This window comes from Bombina bombina, chromosome 6 (genome assembly GCF_027579735.1).
Source record: "Bombina bombina isolate aBomBom1 chromosome 6, aBomBom1.pri, whole genome shotgun sequence".
NCBI lineage: Eukaryota > Metazoa > Chordata > Amphibia > Anura > Bombinatoridae > Bombina > Bombina bombina.
This window is the reverse complement of record NC_069504.1, coordinates 842,521,901-842,547,016: the sequence shown is the minus strand read 5'-3', so window position 1 is coordinate 842,547,016 and position 25,116 is coordinate 842,521,901. Positions and strand designations below refer to the sequence as shown.

Here is a 25,116-nt window from a genome sequence, read left to right as displayed (position 1 = left end):
TAAGACAAAGCAAGAGAGGAGAGAATTGTTGTCTTACAGATAAGTGGTGAACAACTAGGAGCTCAGAGGCTATTGGAGGCATGCAACCCCCTTCATATCAGCTGGTTAAAGCAATGGTGACTCTTCTTTAGAATCCTCATTATCACAAAATACACTTTTACCAACTCTCTATTCCTCTTCCCCATCATTTAAGAATTAGGGGCATATTTATCAAGCACTGTATGGAGCTTGATTCCCCGAGTTTCTGGTGAGCCATAATGCTCGCCAGAAATACAAGTTATGAATCAGCGGTCTAAAGGCCGCTGCTTCATATCCTGTCCGCCTGCTCGGAAGCGGCGGACCGACATAGCTGAAAATCAACCCGATATGTTTCATATTATTTTATGTAATGTTAGACTTTTTTTATTTTTTAAGTAATGTTAGATTTTTTATTTTAATTGTAATTTAGGATTATTTTAATTTATGTAATGGGTTAATTTAGGAGGTGTTAGGTTAGGGGCCTTAGTGATTAGTTATTTGAGTTTTAGGGTTTGGCGGTTTAGGGGTTTTAATATTTTAGAGTATGATCGGGTTGATTGACACCTCCTGCTGGCGGCCCATTGGGCGCGAGTCTGCAGGGGGCAGCGTTGCACCAGCAGCTCTTGTGAGCTGCTGGTGCAATGCTGAATACGGCGAGAGTATTGCTGACCGTATTCAGCGAGGTCTGGCGGACCTGATCCGCCCTGTCGGATCAGATCCACCAGACCTTGATAAATATGCCCCTATTTCTCTGTTACAATATACATATTATTTCTTTCTTCTTTTACATTCTCAAAACAAAATCTGTCATTTTGCTTTTATCTTGCATATATGTGCAGAAAAACACAATTTTATAAGCACTGCTCCATAACCCTGTCCGCCTGCTCTGATGAGGCGGACAGGAATCGCCACAATTCAACCCGATCGAGTACGATCGGGTTTATTGAAACCTCCCCGCTGGTGGCCCATTTACCGAGAGTCTGCAGGGGGCGGCATTGCACCAGCAGCTCTTGTGAGCTGCTGGTGCAATGCTGAATACGGAGAGCGTATTGCTCTTCGCATTAAGCGATATCTGTCGGACCTGATCCGCACTGTCGGATCAGGTCCGACAGACATTTGGTAAATCTGCCTCTTAGTGTAGTGGATCCCAGAGTCTGCATTAATGGAGAATGTCCTTTAGCGAAGAACATGGAATCCACCTTTTTAAGCCTCCAATTAGCATGGCCCATGGCTCTGTAAAGAAGGGTCGGGATTGGCGCGGCTCTCCAGTGCGCTAGAGATATGTATAAGCATAACATTCACTTGAAGCAAAGGAACGTTTAACAAAAATGAATGTAAATGTTCCCAAATATGCAGCATTTGTTTCCTCTTAAACAAAACAAATACCAAATAGTGCAGCAGTTTAATATAACCAAAAATTTAAATTTTCAGAATATTCGTTTCAAAACATTTGTACGAACCAAATTGTTCACTGATGCACATGTTTAATAAATATCAAACACTAAGGGCCAGATTATGAGTAGATAAGAGGTTTATCACAGTTGTTTGTGTTCATCTGACAGCATTCATTATTACAAGTTGAAAGTAAAAGATCGCTTGAGCGCAATCACGATTTACGCTAGAATGGTTAACTGTTTCAAGAAACTAAAAAGTGTCACAAAACAGATCAAAAATATTTTACAAAGTAAAGTTACACTCATAATAACACTATCTAATAAAAATATAAATATATATTTATTGCACAAAAAAGTTGTAAGGGCTCAAATATATGAGATCACAGGTGTTATAAAAAAAAAGAAAGGCAAAGGGCTTTAACATAGATTTACATACATAAACATGTCTAAAGATGTATATGTATGTATGTATATATATATATATAAATATATATATATATATATATATATATATATATATATGTGTATACATATGTATTATATTTGTATAAATGTATTTACAGACATATATACACATATAAACAAATATAAACATGTACACATATAGACATATATAAGTGCATTGGAGTTCTTTTCAGTTAAGTAGATGATAACATGTAAAATATATATATATATATATATATATATATATATATATACATATATATATATATATATATATATATATATATACATATGTATGCAATATTCATATCTAATAAAGTGTTATAGTATATATTTACTGTAAATATTTGACATTCCAATGTTCTACAGATAGCAGAATATGTTCTATGTATTTCTAAATAAATATTTATGTATGTATAGGTATAAATATATATTGTACAAAAAAAATAATTTATATGTAGAAATATTTATCTATGAATAAACAGAACACTAAAATGTGAAATATTCTTAATTTCATGTCGGGTTAGCACACATGAGAACATGCGATCGGGTTTGTGCGAGAGTAGAGTGTTAGGTTTCTTTCTACTTTTTCTTCTCCATTGACTTTATGTGGGAATACGTAAACACGCACACAAAATTCTAACTTCAGCTTTTTGCGCTCATCGGGTTAGCACAAGAGCAAAAACAGTTTACTTTTAACTCATAATACAAGCACAAAAAGCATACTTCTAGTGCAAATAATGCTGGAGCGGGAGCGTTAAATATTGCTCCACTTGTAACTGGCCCTAAATGTGATTAAATACATTTCTATTCTGGGTTATTCTATCCCAGACTTCCCTGACAGGACTATGACCTACAAGGGGCTAGATTGCGAGTGGTGCCCTAAATGTTGTTAACTGTTGCTTCCGAGTGATAAGGGGTATATTGCGGCTCTTTGCGTACATTGGAAGTAGTGCCTGTATTTTAGGAGTTAAAAGAAAACGCGTTTCCTTAAGTTGAATCAAATTTAACGTGCGTTGTGTTAGTTTGACTTCAGACCTATGGTTAATTGTTATGTGAGACAAAATAGTTGCACAAAACACATAAAAAATAAATTGAAAAGTACAGCTACACTCATAATAAAACCGTCTAATAAAAATTATTAAAAAAAATATTGCATAAAAAATTATAAGTGCTCAAAGATATGGGGTCTCAGGTGTTAGAAAAAAGACTTGCAAAAGGCTGTGACATATACATACATATATACATATGTCTAAATATATATATATATATATATATATATATATATATATATATATAGATAGATAGATAGATAGATAGATAGATAGATAGATAGATAAAGATATACGTTTATATGTGTGTACATATGTATTTATAAGGGTATATATGTATTTACAGACATATATAAACAAACACATAAAAAAACATATGTATAAATATGTTTTTGTACGTGTTTATATATATATATATATATATATATATATATATATATACACATTTATATAAGTGCATTGGAGCCCTTTGTAGTCAAGTAGCAGAGAACATGTACGAGTATGGGTGTTATGTTTTTTCTCTACTGTTCACGCTCCATTGAAATCTATGGGGGAGTATGTTAACACAGGTTAGCGGAAGTGATAATTTGCACTCAACTCGTAATCACGCCCATAAAGTATTATATTAAAAAAAATCCCTTTTCAAAGAAAAACATTGCAAACGTCTAAATATCACAGGCTTACAGATATCATAATGTCTCCGTCTTTTAGAGAACTGCTTCATGCAGCAGCAGATAGATGATGACATCACTGCAGAACTTCGACTAGAAAAAGCTTGCCAGCCTGGTGTTGACTATGGTAAGAGATAAGACTACAAGAACACTCTATTATATGTGATAATTCCAATGAAAACAAAACTCCCTATTACATTTACCGAACATGAGTTTATTGGTCTTTATGAAATTTATTTTCCTTTTAAATTATGCTCATTAAATTGATCAATTTATTTATTCAGTTACTTTACTGATGAATCGCCTGACAGTTTTCTATATCACTTATTTCAATAATTAATAATAATTTAAAGAAATTTCTTGATTGCTCTTTTCACAGTGTACAAAGCCAAAGTTACAGCAATAAAACCTGGTGATAACTATGATGCCTATGTGATGAAGATTGATAAAGTTATTAAAGAAGGTAAATCAATTAATTATAATGATGTATAAAGGAAATTAGTGATTAAGGATGGGCGACTGTGCTGAACGTGTAATTTGTTTGGTAGGTCGAATAGTCCTGTGGACATTAGTTTGGACAATCCAAGTATGAAAATATATTAAAATGTAGTAATCAAATGTGATTTCTGGTTTTTAAATGTTACTTTTATTTTTGAATGTTCATAATTAGATCGAATATCTACATTTGAAATTTTGAATGTAACATTTGATTTAACAAATACTATTCAGATGTTCAATAGTTCATGTGGTAGGGAATTTAGTAAATATTACATTTAAAGAGAGCTTTAGAAATGCTATGACAAATATATTAATTCTAAATTTTCAAATTTGAATATTGCATAATTCAATTTGAATTATTAGAAAACTTGGAAACAAATATTACATTTAAAGAATGCATTACAAATACTATTACATTAAATGAATGTTAGAATGTTGTACATTCAATATTCTAAACAAACATTTTAAAATGTGTTTATTTTTCGAATGTTGCTAAACATTAGCCCATCCCTAGTAGTGATCTTACTTAGGAGTAAATATATACTATTTGGGAAGTCATCTAATGTGCAGAAGAAAATGTAAATTTTTCATTATTCTTTTGTCTCCAGGTACTGATGAGGCCCCTGAGGGTAATACACGTAATTTCATCAGTCATGCAAAATGCAGAAAAGCCTTACAGTTGGAAGTAGATTTTGTCTATTTAATTTGGGGTACAACCCTTGACCTTTGGAATCAGCCAAACGGGTAAGTGCTGCAGCTGACAAACTGTTGAAAAAGTGATCCTTGAGAAATACATGTGCGTTCTTATCAGAAGCAGCACAGGGGTGTTTGAAAATTGTAACTATTTATTTAACTTGTTTGCATGGGTTAAACGCATAGGGGCCTATCTATCAAGCTTCGAATGGAGCTTGATGCCCCGTGTTTCTGGCGAGCCTGCAGGCTCGCCATAAACAGCAGATATGAAGCAGCGGTCACAAAGACCGCTGCTCCATAACCTGTCCGCCTGCTCAGAGCAGGTGGACAGACATCGCCGGAAATCAACCCGATCGAGTACGATCGGATTGATTGACACCCCCTGCTGGCGGCCCATTGGCCGCGAGTCTGCAGGGGGGCGGCTTGTGCAATGCTGAATACGGCGAGCGTATTGCTCGCCGTATTCAGCGAGGTCTGGCGGACCTGATCCGCACTGTCGGATCAGGTCCGCCAGACTTTGATAAATTGGGGCCATAGGCTAGATCACAATCGGAGCACAAAAATATGAGCGCTTTTGTGCATCAACATCTCTTGAGTGCAATCAATAGTGATTCTATTTTTGAGCTCATATTACAAGTCTAGGTTAATAGTGATAGTGTGGGGCACGCTAACATCTGCATGTTGGTTACAGCAGGTGAGCTAAATTCCTCATATAATAGACTTCTATCGGGGCACGCAGCAAAATTCACATCTAACATCTCAAGCGATAAGCTGGTGCACTAAGCCAAGGATGCAATAAGCCAATGGTGTGCAAGTAGTGCAGTTTTTCATGTACTATTGAGCCATACTGTTGATAATAGTAGCTTACTTCAAGCCTTAAAAAGCACTACATTTGTAAGTGGTATTTTGGATTGCACTCAAGCACAAGACTTAAATCACTAAATTGTAATACAAGTCTGATGTTATCACTCATGCACTATTTGTAATACAAGTCTGATGTTATCACTCATGCACTATTTGTAATACAAGTCTGATGTTATCACTCATGCACTATTTGTAATACAAGTCTGATGTTATCACTCATGCACTATTTGTAATACAAGTCTGATGTTATCACTCATGCACTATTTGTAATACAAGTCTGATGTTATCACTCATGCACTATTTGTAATACAAGTCTGATGTTATCACTCATGCACTATTTGTAATACAAGTCTGATGTTATCACTCATGCACTATTTGTAATACAAGTCTGATGTTATCACTCATGCACTATTTGTAATACAAGTCTGATGTTATCACTCATGCACTATCCATTAAAGTATAAAGCTTCATTTAAAAAAAATGAAACATCTACTTGGTTGCGCAAAAGATATTTCCCCCTGCGCTATTTATTGAGTTTCATTTGTTTCCTAGCACATAGTAAGAAAAATGAATTATTTAAAAATAAAATACTCAAATGGAAGATTATTCTGATGATTCTGCAGTTTTATAATAAAATATGACTAAAATAATAATTCTTATTTGGCTTATATTTAAAAAAATAGTTATTTTTAAGTCTTAGTGGCAGTTACAGATATCTTTTAGTTATGGCCTGCTATGTTTTTACAGCTACTCTTACATCATCGGGAAAGAGACCTGGATTGAGCGGTGGCCAAGTGCAAGAGAATGTCAGACTCCTGAATACCAACAGGCCTGTGATGATATTGAAATGGTAGCTGAAAACCTGGAGCTGGGTGGCTGCCCCAACTGATTGGGCTTATCCTAATGTCAATTATTAAATTCTCACTGTAAATTTCTTGTCATATTTTATACAACATTAAAATGTATGCTTTCTGTCATCCTTGTCCTGGGTAATTTGGCTTCCCAAAACGTCACTGTACACAATAAACTACTGTTTTTTTAAAAGTCCAGAGAGTGCAGATCTATTACTTGGAATTGAGTTATTGAGTGTTGAGTTATTTTGAGGGAAAAACACATTTACACTGTTATACAGGTTGCACACTTTACATTGTAGCAAAGTGTAATTTCTTCAGTGTTTTCACATGAAAAGATATAATAAAATATTTACAAAAATGTGCAAATATAGCAGTGACATTTCGGGGTTACCCCTGTCCTCAGACAGACAATCTATAAATATCAATGCATATTGGCAAGCACTCAGTCCCTTTATGCACTTATATTGCCCAGGTGCTATCCTTAATTTCTTCATATAAACCACAGGTGGGCATTCACAGTACTTAAAATTAATATTTTATTATTTATTCGCATAAAATTCAGATGTCAACGTTTCGGCTTCACATTAAGCCTTTTTTCAATACAAAATGTTCTTCAAAAATACACAAACAAAACAAATGAGTCAACAAAATTGTATTACACAAAACAGAAAATAATACACCCCAAACACTTAATAAAAATCAATATACAAACACAGTGCATAATTCTTTGTGTGGTTGCAATTACCACTTGGACTTTTTACATATTTTTAATTATAGTAAAAACAATTACATTGATAAGATACGAATATTCATTCATTATATCAAGTAAGCATATTCATCAATTTGAGTAATTGCAAGAACTTATGGACCTTTAATATTACTTATACCAGTCATTCACACTGTATCTAACCTGTAACCAGTAACCTACATAGCATACCACTTAATCTAAGTGAAAGCTATCCAAAACGCAATATACAAAACATTCGGCTAGATTACGAGTTGTGTATTATGAGTCTGAAAGGCTCACCGCTCACTTTTTTGGCCAGACTCGGAAATACCGCAAATCCACTTACGTCAATTGCGTATCCTATATTTTTAATGGGACTTGCATAGCGCCGGTATTACGAGTCTGACAAAAAGTGAGCGGTAGACCCTATCCTGTCAAGACTGGTACTGCATTTTTAAGTCAGTAGTTAAGAGTTTTACACTACAACGCCGTAGCATAAAAGTCTTAACTAAAGTGCTAAAAAGTACACTAACACCCATAAACTACCTATTAACCCCTAAACCGAGGCCCTCCCACATCGCAAACACTAAAATAAAATGTTTAACCCCTAATCTGCCAAACCGGACATCGCCACCACTATAATAAATATATTAACCCCTAAACCGCTGCACTCCCGCATCGCAAACACTATTTAAATATTATTAACCCCTAATCTGCCGGCCCTAACATCACCGACACCTACCTACATTTATTAACCCCTAATCTGCCGACCTCAACGTCGCTGCCACTATATTAAATGTATTAAACCCCAAATCTAAGTCTAACCCTAACCCCCCTAACTTAAATATAATTACAATAAATCTAAATAAAATTACTATAATTAGCTAAATTATTCCTATTTAAAACTAAATACTTACCGATAAAAAAAAACCTAAGCTAGCTACAATATAACTAATAGTTACAATGTAGCTAGCTTAGGGTTTATTTTTTTATTTTACAGCAACTTTGTATTTATTTTAACTAGGTACAATAGTTATTAAATAGTTATTAACTATTTAATAACTTCCTAGTTATAATAAAGACAAATTTACCTGTAAAATAAAACCTAAACTAAGTTACAATTACACCTAACACTACACTATAATTAAATAAATTACCTAAACTAAATACAATTAATTACAATTTAAAAAAAATATCTAAAGTACAAAAAAAACACACTAAATTACAGAAAATAATAAAATAATTACAAGAATTTTAAACTAATTATACCTATTCTAATCCCCCTAACAAAATAAAAAAGCCCCCCAAAATAAAAAAAAGCCCTACCCTACACTAAATTACAAATAGCCCTTAAAAGGGCCTTTTGTGGGGCATTGCCCCAAAGTAATCAGCTCTTTTACCTGTAAAAAAAAGTACAAAGGGGGCAAAGCCTAGCAGGAGACAGAGATGGGCGCTTAATACCAGATAGGTGAACAGAGGCCGGTCAGTATATTATACTTCCCAGAAACAACTTTATCCTAATAGGAAAGTCTCCGGATGAGAGAGGTACTTCAAACAGATTCCTAAAATGTTCTAAGTCGGAACACTGAAGGACTTTGGGGGAGAGTTTTCTCTTTTTTTCGGAAGAAGTGACGACGCCATCTTATCTCCCATATGGCGCAGGATCCTCCCGCTGTGAGAGTTGGAACTCTGCCTGAGCCATACACTATACATATCAAGGGGTAAGGCATGAGTAACATAGACCACCGCACTGCCAAACTACTTATCATATTGAGGCTCTACGGCTAAATGCGGCTAGATGTAGCAACACTGCAAAAATAAAAAATTAACATATAACAGCAAGCCGCAGTTAGACCCGGCAGACAAGAGGAGAAAAAGTGTGCAGTGGATTTTACTCCTACTCTCTTACTTTCAGCACAGATGGGAATAATGCTGACATAATAATATTCATGTACTAGAAACCATAGCATTGTTCCCTCATATACACGAATTACACAAAATAGAGATTGAGGAAGGAGAAGGATAACCTCTGTCAGAAAGTGAAGCAGCACCTAGCCTATAAATATTAATGTGCGGTATGGCGATTAGGAGACATTTTCCTTAGAGAAGGTTTGTCCTGGGGTCACATAACCCACGATCCACACTGCCACATACAGTAACTCAGAAACCTAATAAAACTTTGTGCTTGGCACTTTTATACATCAGTAAAAAATACCTAGGCTGTTAAATATATTGTGGATCTTAGATGCCTATAAGATACACTACTATAGCCACATTTAAAGTATTAAACACCACTTCCTACTGTTTGGATCTAATCCCTACTACGCATCTAAGCTGACCAGCTGGGGCAGCAGGCCCAAACATTTAAGATGTCTTCCAGACAAGTTAAGAAAACTACCTCAGCTTGCAAGCAAGCAGCAACTAGCCTATTTTTTAAACCATCTAGAGGAGACAAAACTTTAGAACTTCCAGAATCAGATGTGGAAGGAACCCCAGATCAATCATTTCATGATGGAGCCGCTGCAACCGACCTAACACCAGTCACAAAGGCGGATTTGAAAGATCTGGTATCCAAGCAAGAAATCAATATGAACTTTGAAAAAATGTGGGCTAAATTGGATTCCATACAATCAACGGTGACTAACAGCCTGACGGAACTAAAACAGGATATGCAAGAATTGGGCACGAGAGTTGCCACGCTGGAAGATAATGACAACCTTAGAGAGGAAGCCACTGATAAAATATCACAACAAGTCCAATATCACAAACAAGAGCTAGAAGACCTCCAAGACAAAATTGAGGATTTAGAAAACCACACAAGAAGATGCAATATCAGACTTAAAGGGGTGCCGGAATCCATAGCACCACCTGATTTACAAACCTACCTGAAATAATTGTTCAAGGCCATTACAGGGCACAATGAGGAGGATCACTTCCAAATTGAAAGAGCACATCAAGCCCTTAAAGCCAGGCCACAGTATTTGGTAACTGGGGTGTTATTTTTAATGTAAAGCATTTTTGAGTAACGTTACTATTTGCAACCTCGGTGTTACATTGTAGCTCTTGCCAGCTTATTAAGACACACCTCCCGGTATTATATATTAACTGCTCGTGGTATGATATAGAAACAGACAACTTGTTAGGGATAATACATCTAAACAAGTAATTCGAACTAAAGTCCAACACCTGGCAGAATTTACTGGGGTGATACTTCTAACTTTAATTATTTTCTGAGCAACGCTATCATTTATAGCCACAGCGTTACTGAATAGCTCTTGTCAACTTATCAAAAGAGGCATTTTTCTGCAATATATATTATTCCTCAAAGCTTCTGAAAATTCACTGCTTGAGTCATTGGAGTACTAACGATATATACGCTCTGGATATTCTAGCTAGCAATTTTACATATACCCTTGGTATAATACCAGCCAAAATTAATTGCGCTGACATTTTCTAAGATAAGAACGTTACAACTTGTAACCATTCTATCACATAGAAATTATAGCTAGTCTATTGGAGACACACCTCCCTGCATTACTGAGTGGGGAATAGAGTATACAACAAGCACACTTTAGCTTAAGTTAGGCTTACTACTTATGCAGATAGATCTGATTTATTTCAGGGCTATTTGTGAGGAATACAAGTGCTATTGTATATCACGTCCTCTTACTTGCTCAATAGAAAATAAGAGAGCAACTTTTTTTGATACTAATCACTATACCAACAACGATAGCTTGTTAGAAATTTACAACGCAGGTTGGCAATCTAGTTACGCCACGTTTATTTACTAAGTTGTCACAGATCAGCTACACCAAGTTTTATTAACATCTACAATTTATTACTATTTAGCTGACAATAAGATATAACTTTAGCCGAACTTATAAAATGTATCTATTACTTGGCTGATTTATTCTGATTTATTCCAACTTTGGGACATACCATATAACTTAAAAGTAGTGCAGCTATTGAATACTCCAGCAATACATTATTTGACAGGTAATTCTTTCACGTATTTAACCAACCACATCTAGGGTCACTTGACCGCTATAGGGTTCCTGAGAGTGTTTTTAACTTTGTATTTCTCCAATTTTATGTATTAGTTTTATCAATAAAAGTTATGTTTTAACGTTGAGTATCATCGTTCACTTTTCTAGTCTAGTCTCCTGCTGCAACACATCTCTACCCAATTTGTAGATAATTTGTACTTTATTAACCCCTTGAGTGCTACATATGTAGTCTTTTTCCAAGTCAGAGTTTTTTTCTCCCTTGGGTTTGTATCTAGTCTCTCAATTACCTACAGGAAAAATTACACCCACATAAATTACGCTGGTTCCTATACCTCCAAATTTCCTCAGTATGAAATATCCCGAGGGAAACACCCATCTACAGTCCTAGAGAAAATGTGCTTGAACCCGAACAGGGAGAAGCGACTTATTTCAAAATTATATATAGCACTTCAGGACATACAATATACCTATAAATCACCTATAGCATTAAAATGGGAAGAGGATGGGGTTGACCAGCTTCCAAAAATGAATGGGACCAAGTATGCTTTGACTCTTGCAGAGGCCTAATCAGCGCAGACCTTAGGGAAAATTCCATAAAAATAACATTTAGGTGGTACCTTACGCCCCTGAGAACATCACACTATTCTCTCAATAAATCTAAACTATGTTACAGAGGGTGTGGGAAACAGGGTTCCTACAGACATATGTGGTGTGACTGTGGTCCCATTAAAAATATCTGGCACCATATTAATGACCTCCTTAGTAGGGTTCTAGATGAAAGGATACTTCTAACAATTGCTCAAGCATATTTGAACAGACAGATTCCCAATCTAAACTCCGCAATTAATAAGTTCATCAAAATAATTTGTACGGCTACTAGAGTCTGCATAGCGAGGCATTGGAAGGAAGGACCTCCAACTTGGAGAGAAGTTCTAGATAAGATACAGGATATTTATACTATGTCTGAAAGGGTGGCCTGGTTACAGGAGGACACGGAGCAATTTAACAAAATATGGTTCTATTGGATAATGCACAATTCATCAGATAACAGGCAGTTGGCGCTACAAGTAGGGGACCTAAGTAGAAGACTTACTTATTCTGAAATACTGGATAAGATTAGGCTAAAAGAGGATTTCAGACGATGTTAATCAGGAAACAATTTAAACTGCAAACATTGATCTTAATTCATTTTATTTTAGTTATTATGATTTTGTTTATTTACAAAGTTAATTATATGTTCTTGTTTGACATTTAATATATATATAAAATGTTTTTGTAATATTTAAAGATGAAGCATCGTCTGGGACAATGTGTTTATTGTTCTCAGGATGCACTGAATGATGTATAATTGCTCTATGGAAACAAATAAAAAGAATTTCAACATAAAAAAAGTACAAATACTCCCCCAACATTAAAACCCACCACCCACACAACCAACCCTACTCTAAAACCCACCCAATCCCCCCTTAAAAAAACCTAACACTAACCCCCTGAAGATCACACTACCGTGAGACGTCTTCACCCAACCGGGCAGAAGTGGTCCTCCTGACGGGCAGAAGTCTTCATCCAAGCCGGGCAGAAGAGGTCCTCCAGACGAGCAGAAGTCTTCATCCAGACGGCATCTTCTGTCTTCATCCATCCGGCGCGGAGCGGGTCCATCTTCAAGACATCCGACGCGGAGTATCCACTTCTTTCTTCGTCCGACGACTGAATGAAGGTTCCTTTAAATGACGTTATCCAAGATGGCGTCCCTTCAATTCTGATTGGCTGATAGAATTCTATCAGCCAGTCGGAATTAAGGTAGAAAAAATCCTATTGGCTGATGCAATCAGCCAATATGATTGAACTGGCGTTCTATTGACTGTTCCAATCAGCCAATAGAATGCGAGCTCAATGCAATTGACTGATTGCATCAGCCAATAGGATTTTTTCGACCTTAATTCTAATTGGCTAATAGAATTCTATCAGCCAATCGGAATTGAAGGGACGCCATCTTGGATGACGTCATTTAAAGGAACCTTCATTCAGTCGTCAGACAAAGAAAGAAGAGGATGCTCCGCGTCGGATGTCTTGAAATGGACCCGCTCCGCGCTGGATGGATGAAGATAGAAGATGCCGTCTGGATGAAGACTTCTGCCCGTCTGGAGGACCTCTTCTGCCCGGCTTGGATGAAGACTTCTGTCCGTCTGGAGAACCACTTCTGCCCGGTCGGGTGAAGACTAGTGATGTCGCGAATAGTTCGCGGACGGCGAACATATGCGATGTTCGGTCTGCCCCCTATTCCTCATCATTGAGTAAACTTTGACCCTGTACCTCACAGTCAGAAGACACATTACAGCCAATCAGCAGCAGACCCTCCCTCCCAGACCCTCCCACCTCCTGGACAGCATCCATTTTAGATTCATTCAGAAGCTGCATTCTTAGTGAGAGGAGGGACAGTGTAGCTGCTGCTGATTTAATAGGGAAATCGATAGCTAGGCTAGTGTATTCAGTGTCCACTACAGTCCTGAAGGACTCATCTGAACTCTGCTGTAAGGACAGCACCCCAAAAAGCCCTTTTTAGGGCTAGAACATCAGTCTGCTTTTTTTTCCCTGTGTAATCTAATTGCAGTTGCCTGCCTGCCAGCGTGTGTCAGGCTCATAGCGTATACTGTGCCCACTTGCCCAGTGCCACCACTCACATCTGGTGTAACAGTAGTGTACATTTAAAAAAAAAAACACTTTTTTGACTGTGAAATAATAGCAGACAGCTGCCAGTACCCAAGATGGCAGCCAATAAGGCAGATGGGGAGGGTTAGAGAGCTGTTTTGGGGGGGATCAGGGAGGTTGGGGGCTAAGGGGGGATGCTACACCACAGCATATGTAAATATGCTAAAAAAAAATAAAAATTTTTTAAAAACCTTTTATTTTAGTACTGGCAGACTTTCTGCCAGTACTTAAGATGGCGGGGACAATTGTGGGGTGGGCGAGGGAAGGGAGATGTTTGGGAGGGATCAGGGGGTCTGATGTGTCAGGTGGGAGGCTGATCTCTACACTAAAGCTAAAATTAACCCTGCAAGCTCCCTACAAACTACCTAATTAACCCCTTCACTGCTAGCCATAATACACGTGTGATGCGCAGCATCATTTAGCAGCCTTCTAATTACCAGAAAGCAACACCAAAGTCATATATGTCTGCTATTTCTGAACAAAGAGTTCCCAAGTGACAGACAGCACACACCTGATGCTCGTGGTAGAGGGCCACTGCAAACACCTCTCTGCAATATGTAGTCAACTGATTTCCACAGCACCAAAAAAGATAGGAAAATTGTTGAACAAACTTAGCTTTTATTGATCCATTTCAGCACTTGGCACACAGCAGCAAAAAGCGATGTTTCGGGCTGTTAACCCTTACTCATGCTTATTCAGAACACCTGTTAGCTGCTCCTTAAATACCATATGACATTAACCCTTAACACACCAAATAACATTGTGATATCTAAACAACTACAAAATATCGCCACCTAGTGGTCAAGACTTATTATTCCTAAAAAATTGTTAAATACATACGGCTAGATTTGGAGTTTTGTCGGTAACGACCCGAAAATCTAACGCCGGCTTTTTTCTGGCCGCACCATAAAAATAACTCTGGTATTGAGAGTCCACATAAAGGCTGTGTTAGGCTCCAAAAAAGGAGCGTAGAGCATTTTTAACGCAGCTTCAACTCTCGATACCAGAGTTGCTTACGGACGCGGCCAGCCTCAAAAACATGCTCGTGCACGATTCTCCCATAGGAAACAATGGGGCTGTTTGAGCTGAAAAAAAAACTAACACCTGCAAAAAAGCCTCGTTCAGCTCTTAACGCAGCCCCATTGTTTGCTATGCGGAAACACCTCCTAAGTCTGCACCTAACACCTTAACATGTACCCCGAGTCTAAACACCCCTAACCTTATACTTATTAACCCCTAATCTGCCGCCCCCGCTATCGCTGACACCTGCATTTTATTTTTAACCCCTAATCTGCCGCTCCGTAAACCGCCGCTACTTACATTATCCTTATGTACCCCTAATCTGCTGCCCCTAACACCGCCGACCCCTATATTATATTTATTAACCCTTAATCTGCCGCCCACAACGTCGCCTCCACCTGCCTACACTTATTAACCCCTAATCTTGCCCACCGGACCGCACCGCTACTATAATAAAGTTATTAACCCCTAATCCGCCTCACTAACCCTATAATAAATAGTATTAACCCCTAATCTGCCCTCCCTAACATCGCCAACACCTAACTTCAATTATTAACCCCTAATCTGACGACCGGAGCTCACCGCTATTCTAATAAATGTATTAACCCCTAAAGCTAAGTCTAACCCTAACACTAACACCCCCCTAACTTAAATATAATTTTAATCTAACGAAATTAATTAACTCTTATTAAATAAATTATTCCTATTTAAAGCTAAATACTTACCTGTAAAATAAATCCTAATATAGCTACAATATAAATTATAATTACATTGTAGCTATTTTAGGATTAATATTTATTTTACAGGCAACTTTGTAATTATTTTAACCAGGTACAATAGCTATTAAATAATTAAGAACTATTTAATAGCTACCTAGTTAAAATAATTACAAAATTACCTGTAAAATAAATCTTAACCTAAGTTACAATTAAACCTAACACTATACTATCATTAAATTAATTAAATAAAATATCTACAATTACCTACAATTAAACCTAACACTACACTATCAATAAATTAATTAAATACAATATGTACAAATAACTACAATGAAATAAACTAACTAAAGTACAAAAAATAAAAAAGAACTAAGTTACAAAAAATAAAAAAATATTTACAAACATAAGAAAAATATTACAACAATTTTAAACTAATTACACCTACTCTAAGCCCCCTAATAAAATAACAAAGACCCCCAAAATAACAAAATGCCCTACCCTATTCTAAATTACTAAAGTTCAAAGCTCTTTTACCTTACCAGCCCTGAACAGGGCCCTTTGCGGGGCATGCCCCAAGAAGTTCAGCTCTTTTGCCTGTAAAAAAAACATACAATACCCCCCCCCCAACATTACAACCCACCACCCACATACCCCTAATCTAACCCAAACCCCCCTTAAATAAACCTAACACTAAGCCCCTGAAGATCATCCTACCTTGTCTTCACCTCACCAGGTATCACCGATCCGTCCTGGCTCCAAAATCTTCATCCAACCCAAGCGGGGGCTGGCGATCCATCATCCGGTGACTGAAGAGGTCCAGAAGAGGCTCCAAAGTCTTCATCCTATCCGGGAAGAAGAGTAGATCCGGACCGGCAACCATCATCTTCCAAGCGGCATCTTCTATCTTCATCCGATGAGGACCGGCTCCATCCTGAAGACCTCCGACGCAGACCCATCTTCATCCGGCGACGTCCAACTGAAGAATGAAGGTTCCTTTAAGGGACGTCATCCAAGATGGCGTCCCTCGAATTCCGATTGGCTGATAGGATTCTATCAGCCAATCGGAATTAAGGTAGGCATATTCTGATTGGCTGATCAAATCAGCCAATCAGATTGAGCTCGCATTCTATTGGCTGATCGGAACAGCCAATAGAATGCAAGCTCAATCTGATTGGCTGATTGGATCAGCCAATCGGATTGAACTTGATTCTGATTGGCTGATTCCATCAGCCAATCAGAATATTCCTACCTTAATTCCGATTGGCTGATAGAATCCTATCAGCCAATCGGAATTCGAGGGACGACATCTTGGATGACGTCCCTTAAAGGAACCTTCATTCTTCAGTTGGACGTCGCCGGATGAAGATGGATCCGCGTCGGAGGTCTTCAGGATGGAGCCGGTCCTCATCAGATGAAGATAGAAGATGCCGCTTGGAAGATGATGGTTGCCGGTCCGGATCTACTCTTCTTCCTGGATAGGATGAAGACTTTGGAGCCTCTTCTGGACCTCTTCAGCCACCGGATGATGGATCGCCAGCCCCCGCTTGGGTTGGATGAAGATTTTGGAGCCAGGACGGATCGGTGATACCTGGTGAGGTGAAGACAAGGTAGGATGATCTTCAGGGGCTTAGTGTTAGGTTTATTTAAGGGGGGTTTGGGTTAGATTAGGGGTATGTGGGTGGTGGGTTGTAATGTTAGGGGGGGTATTGTATGTTTTTTTTACAGGCAAAAGAGCTGAACTTCTTGGGGCATGCCCCGCAAAGGGCCCTGTTCAGGGCTGGTAAGGTAAAAGAGCTTTGAACTTTAGTAATTTAGAATAGGGTATGGCATTTTGTTATTTTGGGGGTCTTTGTTATTTTATTAGGGAGCTTAGAGTAGGTATAATTAGTTTAAAATTGTTGTAATATTTTTCTTATGTTTGTAAATATTTTTTTATTTTTTGTAACTTAGTTCTTTTTTATTTTTTGTACTTAGTTTATTTCATTGTAGTTATTTGTACATATTGTATTTAATTAATTTATTGATAGTGTAGTGTTAGGTTTAATTGTAGGTAATTGTAGGTATTTTATTTAATTAATTTAATGATAGTATAGTGTTAGGTTTAATTGTAACTTAGGTTAGGATTTATTTTACAGGTAATTTTGTAATTATTTTAACTAGGTAACTATTAAATATTTCTTAGCTATTTAATAGCTATTGTACCTGGTTAAAATAATTACAAAGTTGCCTGTAAAATAAATATTAATCCTAAAATAGCTACAATGTAATTATAATTTATATTGTAGCTATATTAGGATATATTTTACAGGTAAGTATTTAGATTTAAATAGGATTAATTTATTTAATAAGAGTTAATTAATTTTGTTAGATTAAAATTATATAATATAGGGGGGTGTTAGTATAGGGGGGTGTTAGTCTTAGGGTTAGACTTAGCTTTAGGGGTTAATCCATTTATTAGAATAGCGGTGAGCTCCGGTCGGCAGATTAGGGGTTAATAATTGAAGTTAGGTGTCGGCGATGTTAGGGAGGGCAGATTAGGGGTTAATACTATTTATTATAAGGTTAGTAAGGCGGATTAGGGGTTAATAACTTTATTATTTTAGCGGTGCGGTCCGCTCGGCAGATTAGGGGTTAATAAGTGTAGGCGACGTTGTGGGGGGCAGATTAGGGGTTAATACATATAATATAGGGGTCGGCGGTGTTAGGGGCAGCAGATTAGGGGTACATAGCTATAATGTAGGTGGCGGCGCTTTGCGGTCGGCAGATAAAGGGTTAATTATTGTAGGTAGCTGGCGGTGACGTTGTGGGGGCAGGTTAGGGGTTAATAAATATAATACAGGGGTCAGCAGTGTTAGGGGCAGCAGATTAGGGGTACATAGGGATAACTTAGCTGCGGCGCTTTGCGGTCGGCAGATTAGGGGTTAAAAAAATTTAATAGAGTGGCGGCGATGTGGGGGACCTCGGTTTAGGGGTACATAGGTAGTTTATGGGTGTTAGTGTACTTTAGAGCACAGTAGTTAAGAGCTTTATAAACCGGCGTTAGCCCAGAAAGCTCTTAACTACTGACTTTTTTCCTGCGGCTGGAGTTTTGTCGTTAGATGTCTAACGCTCACTTCAGACACGACTCTAAATACCGGAGTTAGAAAAATCCCATTGAAAAGATAGGATACGCAATTTACGTAAGGGGATCTGCGGTATGGAAAAGTCACTGCTGAAAAGTGAGCTTTAGACCCTTTTTTGAGTGACTCCAAATACCGGCGGTAGCCTAAAACCAGCGTTAGGAGCCTCTAACGCTGGTTTTCACGGCTAACGCCAAACTCCAAATCTAGGCCATAGTTAAAAACAATCTGCTGTTAGTAGTTATTATTTTCAAATATATATACCTTACAAATTCATCATATGATAATACTATTATCTATGCTACAGTTTACTTATTCACAGAAAATACAATGTTGTTTATATTACAAACTATTTTAAAAATTTACATTTTAAATTTTACTCACAAGAATACTGTCATATCTATTTCCCTGTTGATCCCTTTGGGAACTAAAGCATCCAACTTATGTATCCAGAAGGATTCTTTCCTCTTTAGTTGTGATTCCCTATTTCCACCCCTTCTATGGGGTTCAACACTATCAATGACTTGCCACCTCAGTTGTGAGATATTGTGACCAGCTTCAATAAAGTGACAGGCTACCGGGGCCTTCATGTCCCCACATCTTATATTTGATCTATGTTGACTGAGGCGATCACGTATTTTTCTAACTGTCTTGCCCAAATAGATTTTGGAGCATGGACACTTTATGAGATAAATTACATGCGTAGACTCACATGTATAGAATTTGTTGATGTTAAACTTCTTACCTGTTTGGGGGTGTACAAACTCTCTACCCTTTATGACTGAATGGCAGCTGGCACAGTTTAAACATGGATAGGTACCACATGATTTAGATGATATATATGTCTGTGTTTTTACTTTAGCCCCAATATCATTCTTGACTATTAGATCTTTAATATTGGGTACTCTCCTATATGCCATAAGTGGATAGTTTTGAAACTCAGTTATATCTGTATTACAATTTTTTTATTATATGCCAATGTTTTTTAAGGTATTGGGCAATTTCAGCACTATATGGATTGTACTGTGTTACACACACTATTCTATCCTGTTTATTCCTAGTTTTGTGCCTATTTTCACAGATATTATTGGCTTTTTGTTTCTCCCTTTCCACTAAGTTAGAAGGATAACCCCTTTGTACAAATCTCTCAGTCATCTCTCTAAGTCTTATCTCTTTCATATGGCTGTCACTTACTATTTTATGAGCTCTGAGCATCTGGCTTTTTGGTAGGGAATTTTTCAAAGACTCATGATGGAAGCTATCATATTTAAGTAGGGAATTTCTGTCTATACTCTTCCTATACATGTCAATTTTTAAATTGCCAGTCATGACATCCTTGTGCACTTCAGTATCCAAGAATACAATATTAATCTCACTAAAATTTAGTGTAAATTTTAGTCCCTGCACTGCACTATTCAACTGATCTACAAATGCCAAGAGGGAACTAATGTCACCCCACCACACGCCAAACACGTCATCTATGAAGCGCCACCAGGCTGCCCCATATTGTAAGAATAAAGCATTTTCATAGACAAATTTGTCTTCAAAACAACTCATGAACATGTTGGCGTATGATGGGGCAACATTGGACCTCATGGCTGTCCCCTTCAATTGCAGGTACCATGTTTCACCAAATAAGAAATAATTGCAATATAACACCACTCTAAGCAGATCTTCAATAAATTTCAATTGTATGAAGCTATATTTATTGGTTTTAGCCATAGTGGTCATAACAGCTCCAATTCCACTTTCATGCTTGATGGATGTGTATAAACTACAAACATCAAGTGAGAAGAGTATATACTTTGTGTCATTTAGCGGCAAATCTTTCAGCTTCAAAATGAAGTCGCTAGTATCTCTAATATAAGAAGTTGCTTTCATAACTTCAGGCTGTAAGATTTTATCAAGATATACCGCTATATGGCTAAACACAGATTGTGTGCCTGCAACTATTGGACGGCCCGGTGGTCTGTGGGGATCTTTATGTACCTTTGGTACTGTGTATATAATAGGGCTTTTAGGCCACTCAATGTATAGATATTTAGCCAATTTCTTATCTATAACACCCTTAATGAGAGCTTTGTCAATTATACCCCTAATCTCTTTTTGTATATTAATGAGAGGGTTATAAGGGAGAACCAAATATGTATCTTTATCTTCCAATTGATTAGTGAGTTCACTAATATAGTAGTCCTTATCTAGGACAACTATGGCTTCTCCCTTATCTGCCCCCCTCACTACTATATCCTTTTTACATAAGGTAGAAATAGCTCCACTCTGAGCTTTGATAACATTATGTTTAAATTTCCATGATTTCTTTTTGATCTTAAGTTCTAAGTGTTTCAAATCACTTTTCACCAATTGCATATATGTTTCAATGCTATTATTGTAACCTGGTGGAGTAAAACTACTTTTATGATATAGTCCAGTTGCTTTAAGAGTCAGTGTATCTTTATCCAGATTCTCAATAGCATTAACTGCTTTAGATCTATTATTAAAATAGGACTTGAGTCTTAATGTCCTAAAGAATCTGTATAAATCCTTTTCCAACTCAAAAAAATCCACATCTTTGGCTGGGCAAAATGACAAACCCTTATTAAGTAGCTGGTACTCACTGTCCGTTAGGCTGCAGGTAGAGATATTGATTATTGATGATTCCTCATTTGCTTCTTCTGGTTCTTTGCCCTCCTCGGACGACTGAATTGCCCCTTGTCTCCGTTTGTGTTTACGGCCTCCTCTGTGCCTTGTTTGGTGTTTATTTCGTCGCTGGATTCTAAAAAACTTGATCCGGTAGAGCTGTCTGTTCCACTCGAGCTCCTCTGATCATGTCTGGCTTGACTCTGTGATGTGTAGTTGCGGCCGGATCTCATTTTCTGTGAGGTATCCCTCCGCCGCCAGGATCGATTCTCACCCCTCCAACGATAGATGTTTCCTTGGGCATAATCCTGTTCATCACGCTGGAACTTCTGTCGTTTTCTATCCTGTAAGTCCTTCTTCAAAACAGTGATTTTATCATCAATGTCTTTAATTCTTTTGCTATACTCTTCTACAGATAGAAATTGTCTGAGCTCCTCCTGTTTCGCTTCCACTATGACCTGTTGTCTGTCAATTTCTTTCTAGAGAAAAAATGGGTGTTGGGTGGCGCAAAAAATGCAATTTCCCGTGTGTTATAAATCAAATATATTTATTAGCCTTTGAATATTTCATTCCTTTCATAAAAAACAAGATAGTCAATGTAAATATAAGTATTTTATTTTAAGTACATAAATGTATATATACACTGTATGTTAAAAATGACACCGGTGTCAATACGCTATGGCCATTCATAAAATATATATATATATATATATATAAAAAATGGTACAATATAAAAATATATATGTTGCTTTAAAATATACGAATATACAAGTATAAATTCACTTTGATATTACCACAAATTTGCTTGCTGTATATTTTTGATTTAATACCCTTATGCATATATATAACTTTGCTGAATTCTATAAGAGCTCTACGTACACCTTATGCTTTTATGCAAACTGCCAGGATTTTTTGGAATTTTAACCGTAGTTTTGGAGCAGTTATACCAGGTATGTCAATGTCTCTAAGCAACAGTTACCTTTGTGGGGGTCATCTGAATTCTTGCGGTTAAATATATGCCGCTATATTATGATATTACCTGTCAGTTGGTGACCGGACTGTATTACTCCGTTTTACCTGGAGTCTCCTTAGTTGGTGAGATTTGATGACTCAAATTCTTTATGCGGTTAAATATATGCCGCTACAAACACTTGTTTCCTTTCCCTAGTTTGGGGAATATTACCCTGATGAGAAGGCAGTGTGATGTGAGATCCTTCTTTTCTTCTTTCAGTCAGTGACCGATCTTGTCCTTGCTGGATGTAAAGATAATGTGGGGGTTTGTACCGCTGTATGCTTCTCACTCTTCTTCCTCTCGGCCAGTGACCGATCGAGTGTTCCGCTTCAGGCTAGATTGCGGTTAAATATATGCCGCTTTGCTGATCAGGGCCTGGTAGGTGAAGGCAAATTTTCTAACTTAGATGCTTGTGGACTTGCCTGGGTGGGTGGTCAAAAAGCGCTTCTCTGTGTTCTCAATCGATCGATGTAGCAAATTCTGGTATCTACGCGTTTCGGCTGTGCCTTTTTCAAGATACCTGTATGATGGATTCTCCTGTTATTTATACCCTATTTAGGGTTAACTCTTAGGGTCCTGGACATTATTTGTATGTTAAAATTTATATTTTCATATCTTGTTTTTAAACAGTCTTTTATAACATTTCTTAGTATTATCTATATTTATTTAGTGAATGCAACATATTTGCATGTTTACAAAGTTATTGATGCTATATTACATACATTTTTATTGTTACATTTATCGTATTTCGGTATATACAGTAAAGGAATGAAATGTTCCACTATTTGTTTGTAATGATTGCCTAAAATTGCGTTTAGAGTTTGTGTGAGAACTCAATATATATATGTGTATTTCTTATTTTCACATTATTTTACAAGGATCTCCACTTTAGTATTCTGTATCTACTTAGTTTAGTTTTGTATGTTTTGGGATGTGTTTCTTATAGTTGCTGTTAGTTGTGTTTATTAATGTCCGATTAATTGGACATTGTGAGTATTCCATTCTGTCTATAATCAGTATCAATGTTCATCTAGTGTCATAAAATAACAATGTGAAAATATATAAATAGTAAAATACAAAAAATCTTAAAAATATGTTAAAATATATATATACGAAGATAGAAAAAATATGTATATTCAAGCGTGTATATATGAGAAAACATGGTCGTTTCGAGATATGGGGCTACGTTATATTGTGGGTTAGCCCATTTTTATAGTTTTATTGGCTTTGATTAGCCTATTAATCTTTAGTGGAGTGTATTTATTATTAATTGACAGCTTTAAATAGTTTTATGGAAATATGTGCTTTTGGTTATAGAATGGTGTTTAGATCTAGCTCACTGTTTAGGCCCCTTGGGTATAGGGTTCCCGTCTCAAAGATCAATTTTGCCTTTTTTTCAAAATTCCCTCCTCTACCATCTGATTTTACTTTTCTGATTCCCCAAAATTTCATTTATTTTGGGTTCCCTTTGTGGACTAATTTAAAATGGGCATATAGTCTTGTGTTATCTTTTTCTTTCTCAATGCTGAGAATATGTTCCCTCATTCTGTCCTTCAGTTTTCTACTCATTTAACCTAAATATTGGAGCTTACACGTGCATTGTATCAGATATATTATGTTGTTATCCGTGCATCTAATTACATTTTTTATTTTGATTTCCTTTTTTGTCACGGTAGATTTAACTAAATTTGTTTTGGTGCTGTATTTACATGATTTACAATCGTGACATGGGAAGTAGCCTGATATAATTTCATTGTTTAAATTGAATTGATTTGACTTTGTTCTCTGTTTGTATTCACTGGGGGCTAGAACATTTTTAAGATTTGTAGCTTTTTTAAAAATGATATATGGACGATTGTGGAGTCTTTTCCCTATGATGGGGTCACTTTTGACAATGTGCCAGTGTTTCTTTAATATACGTTCAATTTGTTTATGTTGACTGGAAAAGGTAGTGATAAAAGGAATATTGTAAGGGTCTTCATATGTTTCTTTTGTACATTGTTGTTTTTCCTCCAGAAGGACCTTTCTGTCCATCATTCTTACTTGTTTATTTGTGTCTATTAGTGTCTTATGGTGATAGCCCTTTTCTATGAATCTATTTTGTAAAATCTTAACTTGTTCGTCATAATCGGATACTTCAGTGCAATTTCTTCGTATTCTAGAAAATTGGCCTTTGGGTATGTTTCTCTTCCACTTTTCATGGTGGCAGCTGTTATAGTCAATATAACTCTTGGCGTCTACTGGTTTAAAAAATGTTGAAGTGGTTATTCTATTGTTCCTTATTGTTATTTCAATATCTAAAAAATTTATTTTTGTTTTGTTAAATTCATGGGTAAATTTTAAGCCAAATTCATTATTGTTGAAGTCTGATATGAATTGTTCTAACAATTCGACATCTCCCTTCCAGATGATAAAAATATCATCTATGAACCTTTTATATAGCACGAGATTCGCACCCCAGGGAGTTTCTGATATAAATTTCTCTTCAAAGTATCCGACAAATTTTTTTGCATAACTGGGTGCGAATCTCGTGCCCATAGCTGTTCCTCTTTTTTGCAAATAATAATCCCCATTGAATGTAAAATAATTGTTCGTTAGTATAAAAGTCATGCAGTCTATTACAAACTTTTGTTGTGGTTCTGACATTTCTGTGTCACTTTGTAAAAATGAATTAGTTG

The 25,116-nt window shown here is 36.7% G+C and overlaps 1 protein-coding gene across 1 annotated transcript in view; it reads left to right on the top strand.

Moving 5' to 3' along the window:
* Positions 1-6,681, top strand: part of LOC128663756 (A.superbus venom factor 1) — an 82,214-nt gene extending 75,533 nt beyond the window's left edge. Inside the window, exons 38-41 of the mRNA XM_053718242.1 lie at positions 3,620-3,706; positions 3,959-4,042; positions 4,686-4,821; positions 6,382-6,681. Of these exons, the coding sequence (XP_053574217.1) occupies positions 3,620-3,706; positions 3,959-4,042; positions 4,686-4,821; positions 6,382-6,523 (449 nt within the window). The 3' untranslated portion in view covers positions 6,524-6,681. The remainder of the gene's footprint in view (positions 1-3,619; positions 3,707-3,958; positions 4,043-4,685; positions 4,822-6,381) is intronic.
* The last annotated feature ends 18,435 nt before the right edge of the window (positions 6,682-25,116 follow it).